Here is an 18,008-nt window from a genome sequence, read left to right on the forward strand (position 1 = left end):
AGAGAGGACAGAGGCCGGGGTGGGGGGGCAGAATACGGGAAAAGCACCCCTCCCCAAAAGCAGCCGGAGAGAAAGTGGAAAATTGGAAACAGCCGCAGGGACTGAACTAAAAAGGGAGAAAGGAGAGGGTTTAAATTCCATTAAGACTGTAATAAACAAGGGGAGCGCAAAGGCTGCAACTCCCCAGCTCGATACCTGGCGGTGGGTGCTCTGGCGGGAAGGGCGAATCCCCAGGAGCAGAGTGGAGTCTGGGAGGTTCTCGGGCCACACGGGGAGAAGCGGTTCCACTGCCGGAAGGGAGTTCGGTAGAGGCTGTGAGGCCACCTGGACCCAGCAGATCCCAGAGAACGGCCCTAATCGCTGGTGCTGGAACAAGGTCGTTAAGGGTGAAGCCTGGTGCCAGATGCGTGTTGCGATTTTCCATAATCCCTGAAAGGCTGCTGCTATGCTAGCTCGCGAACTTTTTCTGGGGCGGCTGGCACCCGGCCGCAGTCTCTGGGCTTCGGCAGCAGCACGGTTTGGCGAACTTTCCTGGGTGCGGCCGGTGTCGGCCGTTGCCCCAGGGAGACCCTCCCGCAGAGGGGCGGAAGGGGCCGAAGCCACAGCCCTTCGGAAGTAAGGGGCCGGGGAAAACAGCCGCGTCTGAGACAAAACTCGGGAGAGAGCGACTGCCTGGGGCCTGGTCACGGAGAGGGAAGAAGCGGGGAGCGGACGACAGCTGAAGACAGAGGACGGGTGCGCGACTGCTGATCTGGGAGAACAGACCGGGTAGCTGGGTGGCGCCATTTTCACCGCTCCCGCGCGTGCGCATATGCACCTACGAGCGCCACAAGAACCCACCCCAGGAGGCTAGCAGCGCCATCTAGTGGAGAGCGGAGCCGTACACTGAGCCCCGCCCAACCGGGCCAACCTCGCTCAAGAACACACGTCTCACTGCCTGCTGAGTTTATGGACCATAAAGCGCTTCCTAGTCTGACTTCTAGGGGAAAACGAAGCAATTTCAGTCCTATTTCAATCTGGTAGCAAGTCCATCTATCCCATTTTCTTTCTTTTTTCTTCTTTTTCACTTCTTTTCTTTTTCTTGAATACAGAAAGAGAAAAATTCATTTTTATTTTCAATTTTTATTAAAAATATTTTTCTTTAATTTTTATTACTATATTTTTACTCTTATGTAAATTTTTTCGAGTTCTGTTTTGCTTCCATAATTTTATTTTAGTCTACTTCAGTGTGTTCACCTTTTCAAATTTTCAAACGATCTCCTTTTTTTTCTTTTTCGTTTCTTTTCTTTTTCTTGAATGCAGAAAGAGAAAAACTTCATTTTTACCTTCAATTTTTATTAGAAATATTTGTCTTTAATTTTTTTCTATTTTTTTGCTCTTATGTAAATTTTTTCAAATTCTATTTTACTTCCACCATTTTATTTTAGTCTACTTCAGTGTATTCACTTTCTCAAATTTTCAAACGATTTCCTTTTTTCCTTTTTTTCTTTTTTCTCTTTTTTTCTCTTTCTAGTTTCTTTTCTCCTTCTTGAATATAGAAAAAGAAAATTCATTTTTATTTTTAATTTTTAATAAAATAGTTTTCTTTAATTTTTTCTACTATATTCTTTACTTCTGTGTATGTTTTTTCAAATTCTGTTTTCCCTCCATCATCTCATTTTAGTCTACTTCAGTGTATTCATTTTTTTCAAACTCTCAAACGATTTCCTTTTTTTTTCTTCCCCCCGTTTTTTTTCTCTAATCTGTCAAACCACTTTCAACACCCAGACCAAAACACACCTAGGATCTAGCATCATTTATTCAATTTGTGTGTGTGTGTGTGTGTTTAATTTTTTAATTTTAATATTTTTTTAATTTTAATATTTTTTAATTTTAATTGTTCTCCCTCATTAATTCCTTTTCTCCCTTCAAAATGACAAAATGAAGGAATTCACCCCAAAAGAAAGAGCAGGAAGAAAGGACAGCCAGGGACTTAACCAACACAGATACAAGCAAGATGTCTGAACCAGAATATAGAATCACGATAATGAGAATACTAGCTGGAGTTGAAAATAGATTAGAATCCCTTTCTGCAGAGATAAAAGAAGTAAAACTAGTCAGAATGAAATAAAAAATGCTATAACTGAGCTGCAATCACGAATGGATGCCACAGCGGCAAGGATGGATGAGGCAGAACAGAGAATCAGCGATATAGAGGACAAACTTATAGAGAATAATGAAGCAGAAAAAAAGAGGGAGATCAAGGCAAAAGAGCACGATTTAAGAATTAGAGAAATCAGTGACTCATTAAAAAGGAAAAACATCAGAATCACAGGGGTCCCAGAAGAGGAAGAGAGAGAAATAGGGGTATGTGAGCAAATCATAGCGGAAAACTTTCCTAACCTGGGGAAAGACACAGACATCAAAATCCAGGAAGCACAGAGGACCCCCATTGGATTCAACAAAAACCGACCATCAACAAGGCATATCATAGTCAAATTCACAAAATACTCAGGCAAGGAGAGAGTCATGAAAGCAGCAAGGGAAAAAAAGTCCCTAACCTACAAGGGAAAACAGATCAGGTTTGCAGCAGACCTATCCACAGAAACTTGGCAGGTCAGAAAGGAGTGGCAGAATATATTCAATGTGCTGAATCAGAAAAATATGCAGCTGAGAATTCTTTATCCAGCAAGGCTGTCATTCAAAATAGAAGGAGAGATAAAAAGTTTCCCAGGCAAACAAAAATTAAAGGAGTTTGTGACCACTAAACCAGCCCTGCAAGAAATTTTAAGGGGGACTCTCTGAGGGGAGAAAAGATGAAAAAAAAAAAAAAAAAAAAGACCAAAAGCAACAAAGACTAAAAAGGACCAGAGAACACCACCAGAAGCTCCAACTCTACAAGCATCATAATGGCAATAAATTCATATCTTTATTAGCAAATTGATAACAAATTAACAAAATTGATAAACCACTAGCCAGTCTGATCGAAAAGAAAAAGGAAACGACCCAAATAAATAAAATCAAGAATGAAAGAGAAAAGATCACAACCAACGCAGCAAAAATAAAAACAATAATAAGAGACTATTATGAGCAATTATATGCCAATAAAATGGGCAATCTGGAAGAAATGGACAAATTCCGAGAAACATATACACAACCAAAACTGAAACAGGAAGAAATAGAAAATTTGAACAGACCCATAACCGTAAGGAAATCGAATTAGTAATCAAAAACCTGCCAAAAAACAAGAGTCCAGGGCCAGATGGCTTTCCAGGGGAATTGTACCAAACATTTAAGGAAGAGTTAACACCCACTCTCTTGAAGGTGTTCCAAAAAATAGAAATGGAAGGAAAACTTCCAAACTCTTTCTATGAAGCCAGCATTACCTTGATTCTAAAAGCAGACAGAGACCCCACTAAAAAGGAGAACTATAGACCAATTTTCCTGATGAACATGGATGCAAAATCCTCAACAAGATATTAGCCAACCGGATTCAACAATACATTAAAAAAGTTATTCACCACGACCAAGTGGGATTTATACCTGGGATGCAGGGCTGGTTCAATATCCACAAAACAATTAATGTGATTCATCACATCAATAAAAGAAAGGACAAGAACGATATGATCCTCTCAATAGATGCAGAGAAAGCATTTGACAAAATACAGCATCCTTTCTTGATAAAAACCCTCAAGAAAGTAGGGATAGAAGGAGCATACCTCGAGATCATGAAAACCATATATGAATGACCCAATGCTAATATCATCCTCAATGGGGAAAAACTGAGAGCTTTCCCCCTAAGGTCAGGAACAAGACAGGGATGTCCACTTGTGCCACTGTTATTCAACATAGTATTGGAAGTCTTAGCCTCTGCAATCAGACAACACAAAGAAATAAAAGGCATCCAAATCGTCCAGGAGGAGGTCAAACTTTCACTCTTCGCAGATGACATGATATTCTATATGGAAAACCCTAAAGATTTCACCAAAAAACTGCTAGAACTGATTCATGAATTCAGCAAAGTTGCAGGATATAAAATCAATGCACAGAAATCAGTTGCATTCCTATACACCAACAATGAAGTGACTGAAAGAGAAATCAAGGAATCAATCCCATTTACAATTGCACATAAAACCGTAAAATACCTAGGAATAAACCTAACCAAAGAAGTGAAAAATCTATACGCTGAAAACTATAGAAAGCTTTTGAAAGAAATTGAAGAAGACACAAAAAAAAAAAATGGAAAAAGATTCCATGCTCCTGGATAGGAAGAACAAATATTGTTAAAATGTCGACACTACCCAAAGCAATCTACATATTCAATGCAACCCCTATCAAAATAACACCAGCATTCTTCACAGAGCTAGAACAAATAATCCTAAAATTTGTATGGAAGCAGAAAAGACCCCGAATAGCCAAAGCAATCTTGAAAAAGAAAACCAAAGCAGGACGCATCACAATCCCAGACTTCAAGCTATACTACAAAGCTGTAGTCATCAAGACAGTATGGTACTGGCACAAGAACAGACACTCAGATCAATGGAACAGAATAGGGAACCCAGAAATGGACCCACAAACGTATGACTAACTAATCTTTCACAAAGCAGGAAAGAATATGCAATGGAATAAAGACAGTCTCTTCGGCAAGTGGTGCTGGAAAAACTGGACAGCGACATGCAGAAGAATGATCCTGGACCATTTTTTTATACCACACACAAAAATAAACTCAAAACGGATGAAAGATCTCAATGTAAGATAGGAAGCCATCGAAATCCTAGAGAAGAAAGCAGGCAAAAACCTCTTTGATCTTGGCCGCAGCAACTTCTTACTCAACATGTCTCCGGAGGCAAGGGAAATGAAAGCAAAGATGAACTACTGGGACCTCATCAAAATAAAAAGCTTCTGCCCAGAGAAGGAAACAATCAGCAAAACTAGAAGGCAACAGATGGGATGGGATGGGAGAAGATATTTGCAAGTGACATATCAGATAAAGGGTTAGTATCCAAAATCTATAAAGAACTTATCAAACTCAATACCCCAAAAACAAATAATCCAGTGAAGAAATGGGCAAAAGACATGAATAGACACTTCTCCAAAGAAGACATCCAGATGGCCAACTGACACATGAAAAAACGCTCAACATCACTCATGATCAGGGAAATATAAATTAAAACCACAATGAGATACCACCTCACACCTGTCAGAATGGCTGACATTAACAACTCAGGCAACAACAGATGTTGGCGAGGATGTGGAGAGAGAGGATCTCTTTTGCATTGTTGGTGGGAATGCAAGCTGGTGCAGCCACTCTGGAAAACAGGATGGAGGTTCCTCAAAAAACTAAAAATAGAACTACCCTACGACCCAGCAATGGCACTACTAGGTATTTATCCAAGGGATCCAGGTGTGCTGTTTTGAAGGGACACACGTACCTCAATGTTTATAGCAGCACTATCGACAATAGCCAAAGTATGGAAAGAGCCCAAATGTCCATCGATGGATGAATGGATAAAGAAAATGTGGTATATATATACAGTGGAGTATTACTCAGCAATCAGAAAGAATGACATCTTGCCGTTTGCAACTACGTGGATGGAACTGGAGGGCATTATGCTAAGTGAAATTAGTCAGAGAAAGACAAAAATCATATGACTTCACTCACATGAGGACTTTAAGAGACAAAACAGATGAACATAAGGGAAAGGAACCAAAAATAATATAAAACAGGAAGGGGGAAAAACATACGAGACTCTTAAATATAGAGAATAAACTGAGGGTTACTGGAGGGGTTGTGGGAGGGAGGATGGGCTAAATGGGTCAGGGGCACTAAGGAATCTACTCCTGAAATCGTTGTTGCACTATATGCTAACTAATTTGGATGTAAATTTTAAAAAAGAAAGAAGAAAATTAAAAAAAGAAAAAAATATATACAGGGGCACCTGGGTGGCTCAGTTCGTTAAGCATACGACATTAAGCATCCGACTTCAACTTGGATTATGATCTCGTGGGTTCATGGGCCCCACGTTGGGCTCTGTGCTGACAGCTCAGAGCCCGGAGCCTGCTTCAGAGTCTGTGTCTCCCTCTCTCTGTGCCCCTCCCCTGTTCATGCTCTGTCTCTTTCTCTCTCAAAAATAAATAAACATTGTTTAAAAAGTATAGAACTCTGTTCTCATAGCAAGAAAGGAGGCTTAGACAACACATAAACAACTAACGGGCATAGCTGTGTTCCAATAAAACTTTATTTGCAAAATCAGTCAGCGGGCCGGCTCCAGCCTGCAGGCTGCAGTTTGGGAACCCTATTCTAACAGAAGCCTTCAGCGCTTTAACACAGAGAAGGGAGTAGTGGGGTCACTTCAGTCAACAAGTCACTGTGGGGTGGGGCGGGGGAGACACAGATTTCAAAAGCAGGGCGGGGGCGATTTTCCTGACGCTTCGGAATGCATTTGTAGCACAGCGGTGCTTAGCACGCAGAAGGTACGCAGTAAATTGCAGCAGGTAGGGTCATTGTCACCTGTGTGAGTGAGTGTGTGTGTCTCTGGGTGATGGTAGCTGACCGGGTCCCCCACCGCTGACTCAGAATGTGTCTCTCCCCAGCTCCTCAGGCATCCGGGAGGCCGAGCGTTTCGGAACACCGCCAGGGAGGGCCTCCAGCGTCACCCGGGCGGGGAAGGAGGAGAGCAGCGGTGGCATTAAATACAAGGCTGGCCGGGTAAGACGCTGACGCCTTCACCCGGGGCTCCTGCAGCCTGGAGAAGGTCTTTTTGTCATCTGGACCCATGATGCCCCCTCCCAGCTCCTGTCTTGGCTTGTGGAGGGGGACCAATGGACCAGGTCACAGATGCAGACGGGAGAATTGACGTGCACGATGCTTTAAGCCCAGCCCCCACCCAAGGCTTAGAGTAGCATCTCAAAGCACAGGTCTCGCCCGCCTGCATCAGAATCACAGGCAGCTTCTGGGACCCACCTGAGCCTCCTAAATGTTTGTTTATTTGTTGAGAGAGAATGAGAGAGAGGGAAAGCAAGTGTGAGCAGGGGCAGAGAGAGAGAGAGAGAGACAGACAGACAGACAGACAGACAGAGGATCCCAAGCAGGCTCTGTGAGCTCCGCTCAGAACCCAACGTGGGGCTCGAACTCAACCAACGGTGAGATCATGACTTGGGCTGAAATCAAGAGTCAGACGCTTAACCGACTGAGCCACCTAGGTGCCCCCACCCGAGCCTCCTAAAACCAAGGGCCTCTGGGGTGACAGGGAGCCAAGCCTGGCTTGCAGCCAAGCCGTCCAGAGGGTTCCATGCACCCCAAACTCTGAGAACCACCGACTTAGCTCTTGAACTCCAATGACCCGACCCATAGCGGCAGATTAGCCTCTGGTATATGGAAGCACGTGCAGTTTAGATCTGTTCACACAGACTCAGACTGACCCAGATTCCTAAATGGAAGTGTGTAGACACAGATGGCCCAAGTGGATAATCCAAAAATTCTTCCATTCATGCAGCAAACGGTTTTTGGATCCTAATTGTGTTTTAGGCACCACCCCGAGCATCAACGGGACTAAGCATGAATAAATTCTCTCCCTTACTCTTACCGTGCTCTCGGTCCAAAACGTGCAGTCTAGAATGGGGTGAAAATGGGTTTGGTGGGAAGGGGCAAAAACCTCACTCTTTTTATGTATGAAGCACAGGTATGTATACGGGACACGAACAGAAGCACAGTGTATCTGTGGGGTGAACATTTGATGGGGGGGGTGGGATTAGGAGAAAATAGCGGAAAAGTCTCCGTTTTTAAAGGTGGCAACACGGAACAAAAGATCGAGAAACACTGGTCTGGCAGTCGAGGGAGAAGTAGTTACAAAGCGCCATCAGGAAGATTATAATAGAGATATGTTCAAAATAAGAGATAAATACACACTGAGGACCTGCTGTGTAGGGCTAATAATAGCCACCCTTTGCCAACACCTGGCTGTGTGCTTTACAGATCCAATTTCTACTCTTTATGACAACTCTGGGAGAAAGGAACTTCTATTCCCACCTTGAAGCTGGGAAAACTGAGGCTCAGAGAGGGCAGGTGACTCATCCCAGGTCACACAGCCAGGAAGTGGCAAAGCAGGGATCAAAAGCCCAGTTTCTGAGTCTCCAAAACACGCACACCCTTTCTGCCACACCAGGAAGTGCTAGAATATTTCTTCTCGACTTGGGGAATGCAGTCGGACCTCACGCCCCTGCTCAGACATTCTCGCCTCTCTTGTTACACCCACTTTCCATGCTCCTCCTGCTGGGGAGGGAGGTAGGAGACTTTTGAGGACAATCAGACTATATTTGTCCTCACCCTGGGCAACCAATCAGTTCCTTCAGTTGGGAACGCAAAGCTCTCTCCGAGGGCTGACTCACAAAATCCTCTCCGGGGTCTCTGAGCAGCAGGAAGCACACAGAGAGGTTAGGCAAGTTGCTTAAGGTCACGCAGCAATGAGAATGGGGGGACCCCACGTTTTCCAGATCCCAAGGCACCCCGTTCCTTTTTTCCTCTGACCTTCATCTCTCTCTTCTCAGCTGCCACTGGGGAAGATAGGAAGGGGCTTCAGCAGCAAAGACCCCGATTTTCATGATGACTATGGCTCTCTTCAAAATGAAGATTGTGGAGACGACGACCCCCAGGGCAGGCCAGAGCAGTGCCGGCTGGAAGGCTACAACGGCCTCGAGGTCACCAATGTGTAAGGGACTGACGCCCCACCAGCCCCAACACGGACACACCCGCGGAGGAAGTGTAGCCAGATGCTGTCACCACTGCACATAGTGGCCGCGGGCCAGGGATGCGCCCCTCCCGGGCACAATCCCAGCAGACTGTCGCAGTTTCAGACGGGCGTTCCGAGGAACAAGGGGACACCAGCCTGCCTGTCTTCAGCGGGTTGTGGACCTGTCCGCTCAGTGGGAGGACCTGTCGGCCCAGCCTCTCTATAACCCAGGCCCCACCCAGAGTGACCGCCAGCCACTGAGCAGGCCGGGTGGTCCCCGGGGCCTTGAACTGAGCTGCCCTGGTTGGAAGGAGGCAGGCAGTTCCCCAAGGGCACCCTCCCAGAAAGCGCAGGTGCGGCTCCAGCCGGACACACGGCACCCAGCAAGGGCGGTGCCAGGGGCGAGCACAGCCTGAGGCTGACCCGTCGGCTCGGGGGCCCTTCCAGCCAGCCTGGCGGGGCTCCTGGCTCCAGCACCTGTGCCCCCCACGACCGAGCACCCGGGTTCGGACTCGGCTCGCTGAATCTCCCTTGGGAGACTGCAAAATGGGGCGGTCACTCCCTTCCACCCCAAAAGCCATGGGGCACGGGGGGTGGACGCGGAGAAGAGCCTTTTGCCTGCTCCCAGGCGGGGCTCCAGCGTCGGGAGGGTGCGGGGCAGGGCTTAGCAGCAACGGTTCCAGGAAATGCAGGTTTCCTGTCGTCAGGATGGACATCCTGAGGACGGGATCCGGGCTGACTGACTCAGGCCGGCGACGACCAAGTTCGACAACGGGGTTGGGATTGGGGGCAGGGAAATGCTTGTCACTATTAACCCAACAAACCTGTGTGGTGAGGTCTCAGTCACCTGGAACGGGGGTGTGTTCACCAATGCCCTCATGGAGATGAAGGCTGGAGAGCAAAGTCATTGACTGGTGGAGAGGACCCCCCGCCCTTTACCTGGCTCTGCCACTGTTTGCCTATGTGGCTTCTTGCCGGTGGCCTCACCCCTCTGTGCCTCAACACCTGCATCCACAACACTTCCTGGCTCCCTCCCAGGGACATTGTGAGAATTAACACGTGCTAATGTCTGTAACCCACTTTGTAACCTCTCAGGAGACAGGTGGCAAGCAACCAGGCTAGAAGGGAGCTCTGAGTTCCCACTTACAGCACCGGACTGACCTTGAACTGGTTCTCCCCAACAGTGTTCCGGTTGGAACAACATGCACAAGGAGGAAAGGAATGCTTAATGTTCAGACTCTCTAGAGTCCCCAGTAGGGCTTGACCAAAAAGAGAGAGAGAGAGAGAGAAAAAAAAGTCCACAGACACAACCCTTGAAAACCAGTCAGATCCACGTGTTAGGGCTCGAGTCTGTTGACCTCAGCGCTGAGTGATGACTTGGGAGGGACGACATGCACTGGAGTTCCCCTGACACTTTGGTTGTCAAAGCGAATCCTTTGTTGGGACCACGATGCTCGACCGCCATTGGGGCCATTCGCACCAGAGTCAATGACAGGTCTGAACTCCCAAGACTTGAACAGGTGTCGGCCTCCAAGAACCGTCAAAGTACATGTTCCTCAGCCCAATGAACCAGTTCCCCCTGCGGGAAAAGCCTAAACCGAGGCCTGAGGAACCTGAGAGTGACCCTTCCTCCCCGATGCCGAAGACCATGGTTTTCTCTCTGATCTTAAGCACAGCTTTTCTTGCCCATGGAAACCAAACGCCCAGCTGGTGGGCAGGTGGATGGCCCTCCGTTCATCTGATGTTTAGCCTTCTAGGGTCCCATTTCTGATTCCGTGGCCTTTCGGGGGGGCGGGGGGCGGGGCGGGAAGCTCTGGTATCTAAGGTGGCTTTGCTGAGGTTCCAAATTCCAGCCACATTCAGCCACGCCTGGGGCCTGCAGCCCGGAGGGGGAAGTAAAACGTCTTTTAACCCGATGCCACAGGTCACTCCCAAGCCAGCCTCCAGGCTGGGTGACCCGGAACCCTGGGATCTGCCTCTTGGGAAGCAGCAGACCAGGCAGGAAATGGCTCCCACAGGGTGAACAAGGGTAGCACAAGGGGGCCTGATTATCTGAAGCCAACATTCACCCTAGTTGTCAGAAATGGAGCTTGCCTTTCCCACCCCCACTCCACCCCACTGGGGGCAAGATGGGCAAGTGGACAGTATGGGGGGGGGGGTCACCAGCAGGGATGGCATTGTCCCCAAAATGTGCAACATTGGGCCAGCAGGCCTGGGGCGATGCGGACAACCTCTAAAGCACCTTTCGGTCCAAATGATACCTTAATAGCACACTCTCTCCCACCTGACGCCCCGGTCCTTGGCAGCCAAGTGACCGTTTGGAATTGGCTTTTCGTGACTCAGGCGGGCAGGGTGGCCGCCTGCAGAACAGGGACCTGCCACATCCTGTGCAAAGGGCCTGAGTCGTGTGGCCGTGGAGGGTGATGTGGCTTCCGGGCCTGGGAACATATGAACACATTGGAGTGGCATCATCTGTGTCCATGGGTGCTGGCCCCTTAGAGAGGGGTAGTTGGTGCCAGAGGCTGGGGAGAAGCAGAGTAGGCAGAGGCACCCCATATTTCTCCCAGAAGCGGGGACCAGGGCCACCAGGAGGCACCTGCCCGGGGAGCCTGGGTGGCTCCGTCAGTTATGTGTCCAGCTCTTGATTTTGGCTCAGGTCATGATCTTGTGGTCGTGGGATGGAACCCCGCATGAGGCTCTGTCCTGACAGCTCGGAGCCTGCCTGGGCTTCTCTCTCTCCTTCTCTCCCTGCCCCTCCCCCTCACTCTTGCACGCTTTCTCTCTCCCCCTCTCCTTCTCCGTCTCCCTCTCTCTCCCTCCTTCTTTTTCTCTCTCTCAAAATAAACATTAAAAAAAAAAGTCACCTGCCCAGCAGGCTCTCAGCTTTCTGACCCAGACACCTCTGGAAGGTCCCCTTGTCATTAGCTGGGCAGACCTATTCTCCTAAAAGTCTGTCTGTCTGTCAGCACCTCAGTCACCCACCTGCCCCCTGGGCCCCAGGCTGCAGGGGGCAGGGAGGAGCCGCATGACCACCTGGCCCAGATGAAGGGGAAGGGGAAGGGCCTCTACGCAGCCCAGGCAGCACAGAGGGGGCCTCAGAACAGCGACCCCAAACCTCGAGGTCACTAAACAGGGCTGCACGTGACAAAGCGGGAAGATGTGGCAGGACACGTCCGCTGCGGGGCCACTCGGACCCTCCAGAGCTCCAAGCTGCGCCCACCCCCTTCCCATCGAAACCCGTAGGCTCTGGCTCGTCCCGTCCACGCTGCTCTTCGAGGCTCCAACGGGCTCCTGGCGGGTGAGCGGCGAGGAAAGAAAGCCCGTGGGACACGGCGACTTCTGAAGCCCACGTTACTGGCGACAGTTGGCTGGTGAGAAGGTGTCCCAACACAGAGGGAGTTTGTTGGCCGCAAAGGGAAAAGTTGTCCACGAACAGAGATGATGCTCTTGGCCTTTTAGTTGCTGGCCACGGCCCCAGCGTCTTCCCAAGAGTGAATTTTAACACTATAACAATAAACACTACTGCACAGCGGCCCATTCATAGTAGCCTTTCTCTCTGTGTGTTCTCCTTTAATTTTCCCAACAGCCTCTTTGGGAGAGATTACCCACCCATTTCAGAGATGGGGAGACTGACGTGGGGGGCTGCTGAGGGGCTCACCCAGCTCCATAAAGCTAAGAAGTCCCAAGGCAGGGACTCAGACTCAGTCATCTGCCTCGCCACCCCAGGGTCCTCCACCCTGGCTGCACACTTCCTGTCGCTGCAACGCTGGGGATCCCACCCCCGTCCCCCCCCTCCCAGCACAGGACTTACCTCACCAGGGGGCGTCACTCGAAGTGGAGTTGAGAGGCTCTCTGTCCTGCTGGAAAAGTCTGGGGCCTGCGCTCCCCATTTCCAGGAGGAGAACATCTGACCGGGGACCCTCCCTTAGCATCAGTAGCTTGCCCGCCTCACCCCTCCCTCGGTACTTCCATTTTCAGATTGCCCTCTGGTATCCGGTGGTGGCCTCAGTCGGCTCAGGCTGCTCACTGGGGGGTCTTCAACAGCCGACGTTTATCTCTCCCAGTGCCACCTCGTCCTGCTCTTGGTGACGGCTCTCTTCCTGCTTTGCAGAAGCTCGTCCGTGGCCAGGGGGGTTGATTTCGGACAGTGGTAGTGTGGTGCAGGGGTGGGGGCACCCAGAGGACCTGTGAACCGAGACCTAAGTTCTGGGAAGGAGTCAGCCCCGCCAACACCTGGGGGAAGAACGTTCCAGGCAGGGCGAGAGGACAAGCTAGATGCTGAGGATATAATGGTGAATGGAGTCCTGCCCAGCCTCTGCCCTTGCAGACCTTCTAGTCCAGCGGGGAAAAGACACGTGAATCAAATACTCCTCGGGCAATGTAAGAGCGTAACTAAGACGGTGTTGAGAGCAGAGGAAGCTGGTACGTGGGGGGGGGTTATCACGTGGGTGTTTAGTGTGGTCAAGAGGAGGTGAGGCCTGGAGGGAGGCAAGTTCAGCACGTGAAGAGGAGAGGGAAAAGGAGTCTAGGTTGCCGGGACAGCATGTGCAAAGGTCCCGTGGTAGGCGGGCCAGAGTAAATGAGGCTGGGATAAGGCCCACATGGCTGGGTGAAGGAAGCGAGGAGCTCATCTCCTGAGAGTGCTGAAGGAGCATCGAGCAACAGCAGAACTTCCGCTGGGCTTCCGCCCACTCCCGGGGGACCCGCTCTGCCTCCTGCCCATTTACATCACCCTCACTGCCGGCAGTGCTTCCTAACTGGACGTGAAGTCTCCACCTTCTGTAACGGTGTCCCTTTCCCTCTGCTCTGACTCGTGGCTCAAGTGGACTCCCGGGGCCACAGACTGATACAATGGGCCCATGAGGTGGCACCGGGGGCCGTCAGGGCACAACAGAGGTGTCGGGTGGCTCTTTCGTGACCCCAGGGAGAAATCTGAGATGTCTGCTTTAAGCCATGCTGGTCTGCAAGAGTGGGGGGAAAACCTCGCAGGAAACGGTATCAGACCCGTGAGAAACGCCCAACCCCTCCCGATTCACCGGGGCCTGACAGAGCTCCTTCCCCGCGGTGCGTTTCCCATGGCTCAGCCCGGCGTTGAGGGGAGGCACGAAAGGAAGGCCCATCCCTGGTGGACAAGCCGAGGCCAGGGCAGGGCCGACATAGGCCGGGCCTCCCTGAGGGTCCCTGAGCCTCACCGGGCCCTCCAGACGAGGGAGCCAAACTCCCATAATAATTAGCAGCTAAGATTTTGCTTGTGTGTTTGTTCTAGACGCTTCTGTACGCTAAGGGCTTTGCACAAGCGTCTCCTCTAATCCTGACGCTTCCCCGAGAGGCGTGTACTATCACTGATTCTGTTGTACCGATGAGAAAACGGACACGGTGGGTAGAGAACGCACACGAACCTGTCTGCAAACACCCCGTTCTGCCTGGCCCTGCCCTCCAGGGGCCTCCCCAATGGGGTCCCCCTTTCCAGGAGGACTCCTCAGGGGAGCATGGGAGGATTCATCCATCTCAGGACCTAATTCCCTCGAGTAGCCTTGTTTGGTCCCTCCCCCAACCCTTCTGCGACCCAGAGGACGTCAACCGGGCCTCCACCGAAACTTTCCGCATTTCCGCTTCGCATTAAGTTTGTTCGCGGGGGGCCCTGGGACCTTGCTGTGTACCCCAATACAGCATCCAACACAGACTCTTTGTTAAACAAACGCAGTGATAGGAAAGAACACTCATGTAGGACACAATGGAGCCATGACATCTGATAGAGCGGCCACAGGCTACATGTGGCCGTTTAAACTATTAATTAATTAAAATTGTATTTTTTTTTAATTTTTTTAAATGTTTTTATTTCTTTTTGAGAGAGAGGCACAGGGTGCGAGTGGGGGAGGGGCAGAGAGAGAGGGAGACCCAGAATCCGAAGCAGGTTCCAGGCTCCGAGCTGTCAGCACAGAGCCCCAGGTGGGGCTCGAACTCCTCAACCGAGAGATCATGGCCCGAGCCGAAGTCGGACGCTTAGCCGACGGAGCCACCCAGGCGCCCCAGTTAATTAAAATTAAAAAAAAAAAAAAATGTAACTTTCCATTTCTCAGTCACCCCAGCACATTTCAAGGTCTCCATCGCTACGTGGGGCTGGCGGCTACCATACAGGACGGATGCAGAACATTCCCATAAGTGCAGGAAGTTCAAGCTGCTGCAAGGTCCAGAGGGAATTTAGTTTACTAACACAAACACTACCTCGAGAAGCTTATGATTGGTGGGGAAACAAATAAAAGAAAATCTCCAGAGAAAACACCACTGGTAGGGGGAAAAAAAAAAAAAGGATTTTCGGGCAGCTGGGATTGCCGTATTAGCCGGTGACCGGAGATAGAAACCCAACTCAAAAACTGGTTTAAAAGTACCAAGGAATGTCTCTCTCTCTCTCTCTCTCTCAAAAATAAATAAATGAACATGAAAAAAAAAAACCACACACACAAAAACAAAGTACAAAGGAGGTCTTGGCTTCTGTAAAGAACAGTCCAGAACTGTGACTGGCTTTGGGGATGGCTGGCACCAGAGCACCCAATGATGTTTTCAGGACGCTCCCCTTTCCTCCTCTCTTGGCTTTGCCTTCCTCTCTAGCAGGGTCACTCTCGGACAGGTCGTCCCCACTGTTGGCAAATGACCATGAGACACACGACCTCCCAGGTCTGCAACTCTACACAAGAGAGAGAGGTCCTCACCCCGGTGGTTCTAGCAGAGTCTGGGGCTGGAGTCTCGTTGGCTCGGTGGGATAGGGTCTTAGGGGTGGGACAGCCCCCGCCGAGTCTCCAGTCCTGAGGGATTCGTGCCCGCGGCGCTCGGGGGACTCTAGCAGTGGGAGGCTTTAGTGTGGCCCAAAGGCTTTCTGCTTTCCTGAGAGAGGTTATCCTCTCCTTAGCAGCTGGGGTAAGCCAGGACCCCAGGGGATAAGGGCCCCCAGATATTCACAGAGGGAAACACCCTTGAGTCCAGACACCCAGACATTCACAGAAGCACCAGAGACAGACTCAAGGATTCAGGGGCGTCTGACCCCGGAGCTCAGACCTAATACTAGACGGCCTAGACTGGGCACTCGCCCTGTCCTTTGCCGCAGGGTTTCCCAAGCTCGGCGCCATTGACATTCAGGAATGCTTTGTGGGGGGCCTGTCCCCCATGTATTGCGGGATGTTCAGAAGCATCCCTGGCCTCTACTCAATAGATGCCATTATTGGGGCGCCTGGGTGGCTCAGTTGGTTAAGCATCTGACTCTCGATTTCAGCTCAGGTCATGATCTCGCGGTTCATGAGTTCAAGCCCCAAGCTCTGTGCTTACAGGGTGGAGCCTACTTGGGATTCTCTCTCTCTCTCTGTCCCTCCCCTGTCTCAAAATAAATAAATAAAATTTAAAAATATATTTAAAAAAATAGATGCCAGTATCACCCCCACCTCCACTCGTGACGACTCCCACATTTTTCCAGGCATCACGAAATGCCCCCTGGGGAGGCAGAATCTTCCCCAGTTGAGTGAGAACCACAGCTATAGTGTTTTTTCCCCATTGAATCCCCCCCACCCCACCCCCGGCAATGCTTTCAGGCAGACGTTGCTTTTCTCATCAGACATATGGGGAAACTGAGGCATAGAGCGGTCACATAGATTCCCAGGATCCTGGGTGAGTGAGTGGGAGCAGACTGGCTCTTTGCAGTCTGGGCTTGAAACCAATGGCCTGAGGCTCGCTGGCCACACCCCTGCTGTTTACAGTAAAAAACTCCTAAAGCCAGATGTTCCCAGGGCAGAAAAGATTTCCTCCGTATTAAGTACGACTTTATTGGAAGCCGGATCCACTCCCTCGCCTGGCAGAAAATTGCTCTGTAAATTACAGGTTTAAAGGGTAAACGGGGCCCTGTGAGCTCCTGACTTAAAACAAGGTAATAATTTAGGGCCTAGAACGGTCTGGTTGAGCGAGTTCCCATAATAGTTAATCTCACACCACACCCCCATCATTCTCATTTTATTAAAACACAAACAAACAAACAAAAATGGGATAGAAGCAGGAGGTTTTGGACAGTTGCCCAAGACCACACAGCAAGTTAGTGACGGAGCCTGACGGCAGCCGAGCTGTCCTCTTCCAACCACACTGGGAGTCAGAGACCTGGCCTCGGGCTCACTGTCCCCCAGGCTCAGCCACAGACACAGGCTGTGTGTTCTGAGGCCAATTCCTTTCCCTCTCTGGGCCTCCCTCTCTCTGCTGAGCACACTTTTCCCTCCTCTGCCAGCCTTGGGGGACTGCTCCACCTTCACGACTGGGGGTGTGGCTGTGATCCTGGTGCCCCTCTGCCCCCCCCCCCCACTGCCTCCCCCGTCCCCACCTCCACCCCCACCGCTGCCTTCAGGGAGGTCACATGACCCTGGCTGGACCAATCCCAGCTCTGCAGCCCGGTGGAGGTGCCGGAGCCCCAGGAACAGGCCCCGAGAACTGAGAGGAGAAAATCAGAACCTACCCGGATGGCCCAAAATGGGGACTGGAAGGTTAGCGCTCACTTTTCTCTTGGATCTTGAGCTGGAAGATGTGCCCCGGGGTTGCAGCCTGCCATGTCCCTCCCACAAGAGGATGCCCGAGAGGAAGGGACAAACCCAGAGCCAGAATACAAGACCGTTGAGGGCAGCAGGAAGATCATATATTGCCCGGATCACCCTGTCCCTGCCGGAACCACCCCTGCCTCTTGAGTTTTGGTTGAGTGACGGCCTAACCCTCCCCACCCCCCCCCGCCCCCCATTGCTTCCCTATGTTAGTTTGCTAGGTCTGCTGTAACCAGGTGGCTTGAAAATGAAATTTAGGGGCGCCTGGGTGGCTCAGTTGGGCAAGCGTCTGACTTGGGCTCAGGTCAGGGCCTCACAATTCGTGAGTTCAAGCCCCGTGTCGGGCTCTGTGCTGACAGCTCGGAGCCTGGAGCCTGCTTGGGATTCTGTGTCTCCCTCTCCCTCTGCCCCTTCCCCGCTTCCGCTCTCTCTCTCAAAAATAAATAAACATTAAAAAATTTTTTTTCTCACAGTTCTGGAGGCTGGAGATCGAAGATCAAGGTGTCAGACCCCCTTTCTCGGCGTGTCGATGGCTGTCTTCTCCCCCTGTGCTCCCGTGGTCGTCCCCCTGTGCCTGTCTCTGTCCCAGGACCCTCTTCCTGTGAAGACACCGGTCATATTGGATCAGCGCCCACCCTAACAGCTTCATTTTAACTTCATCACCTCCGTAAAGACCCTATTTCCAAGAACAGTGCATTCTGAGGTGCTGAGGGTTGGGGCTACAACACGTGAATTG

General features: G+C 50.4%; 1 protein-coding gene across 5 annotated transcripts in view; it reads left to right on the plus strand.

Moving 5' to 3' along the window:
- The window catches only part of KAZN (kazrin, periplakin interacting protein), a 1,079,687-nt gene extending 1,069,452 nt beyond the window's left edge, over positions 1-10,235 (plus strand). For 4 of the 5 annotated variants that reach the window (XM_045475709.1, XM_045475712.1, XM_045475713.1 and 1 more), the window contains 2 exons: positions 6,574-6,688; positions 8,527-10,235. In XM_045475709.1, coding sequence (XP_045331665.1) covers positions 6,574-6,688; positions 8,527-8,691 — 280 coding nt within the window. In that variant the 3' untranslated portion in view covers positions 8,692-10,235. The remainder of the gene's footprint in view (positions 1-6,573; positions 6,689-8,526) is intronic. The other variant, XR_006712035.1, reaches the window with a different exon arrangement.
- Positions 10,236-18,008: the final 7,773 nt, after the last annotated feature.

This window comes from Leopardus geoffroyi, chromosome C1 (assembly GCF_018350155.1).
Source record: "Leopardus geoffroyi isolate Oge1 chromosome C1, O.geoffroyi_Oge1_pat1.0, whole genome shotgun sequence".
Classification (NCBI taxonomy): Eukaryota; Metazoa; Chordata; class Mammalia; order Carnivora; family Felidae; genus Leopardus; species Leopardus geoffroyi.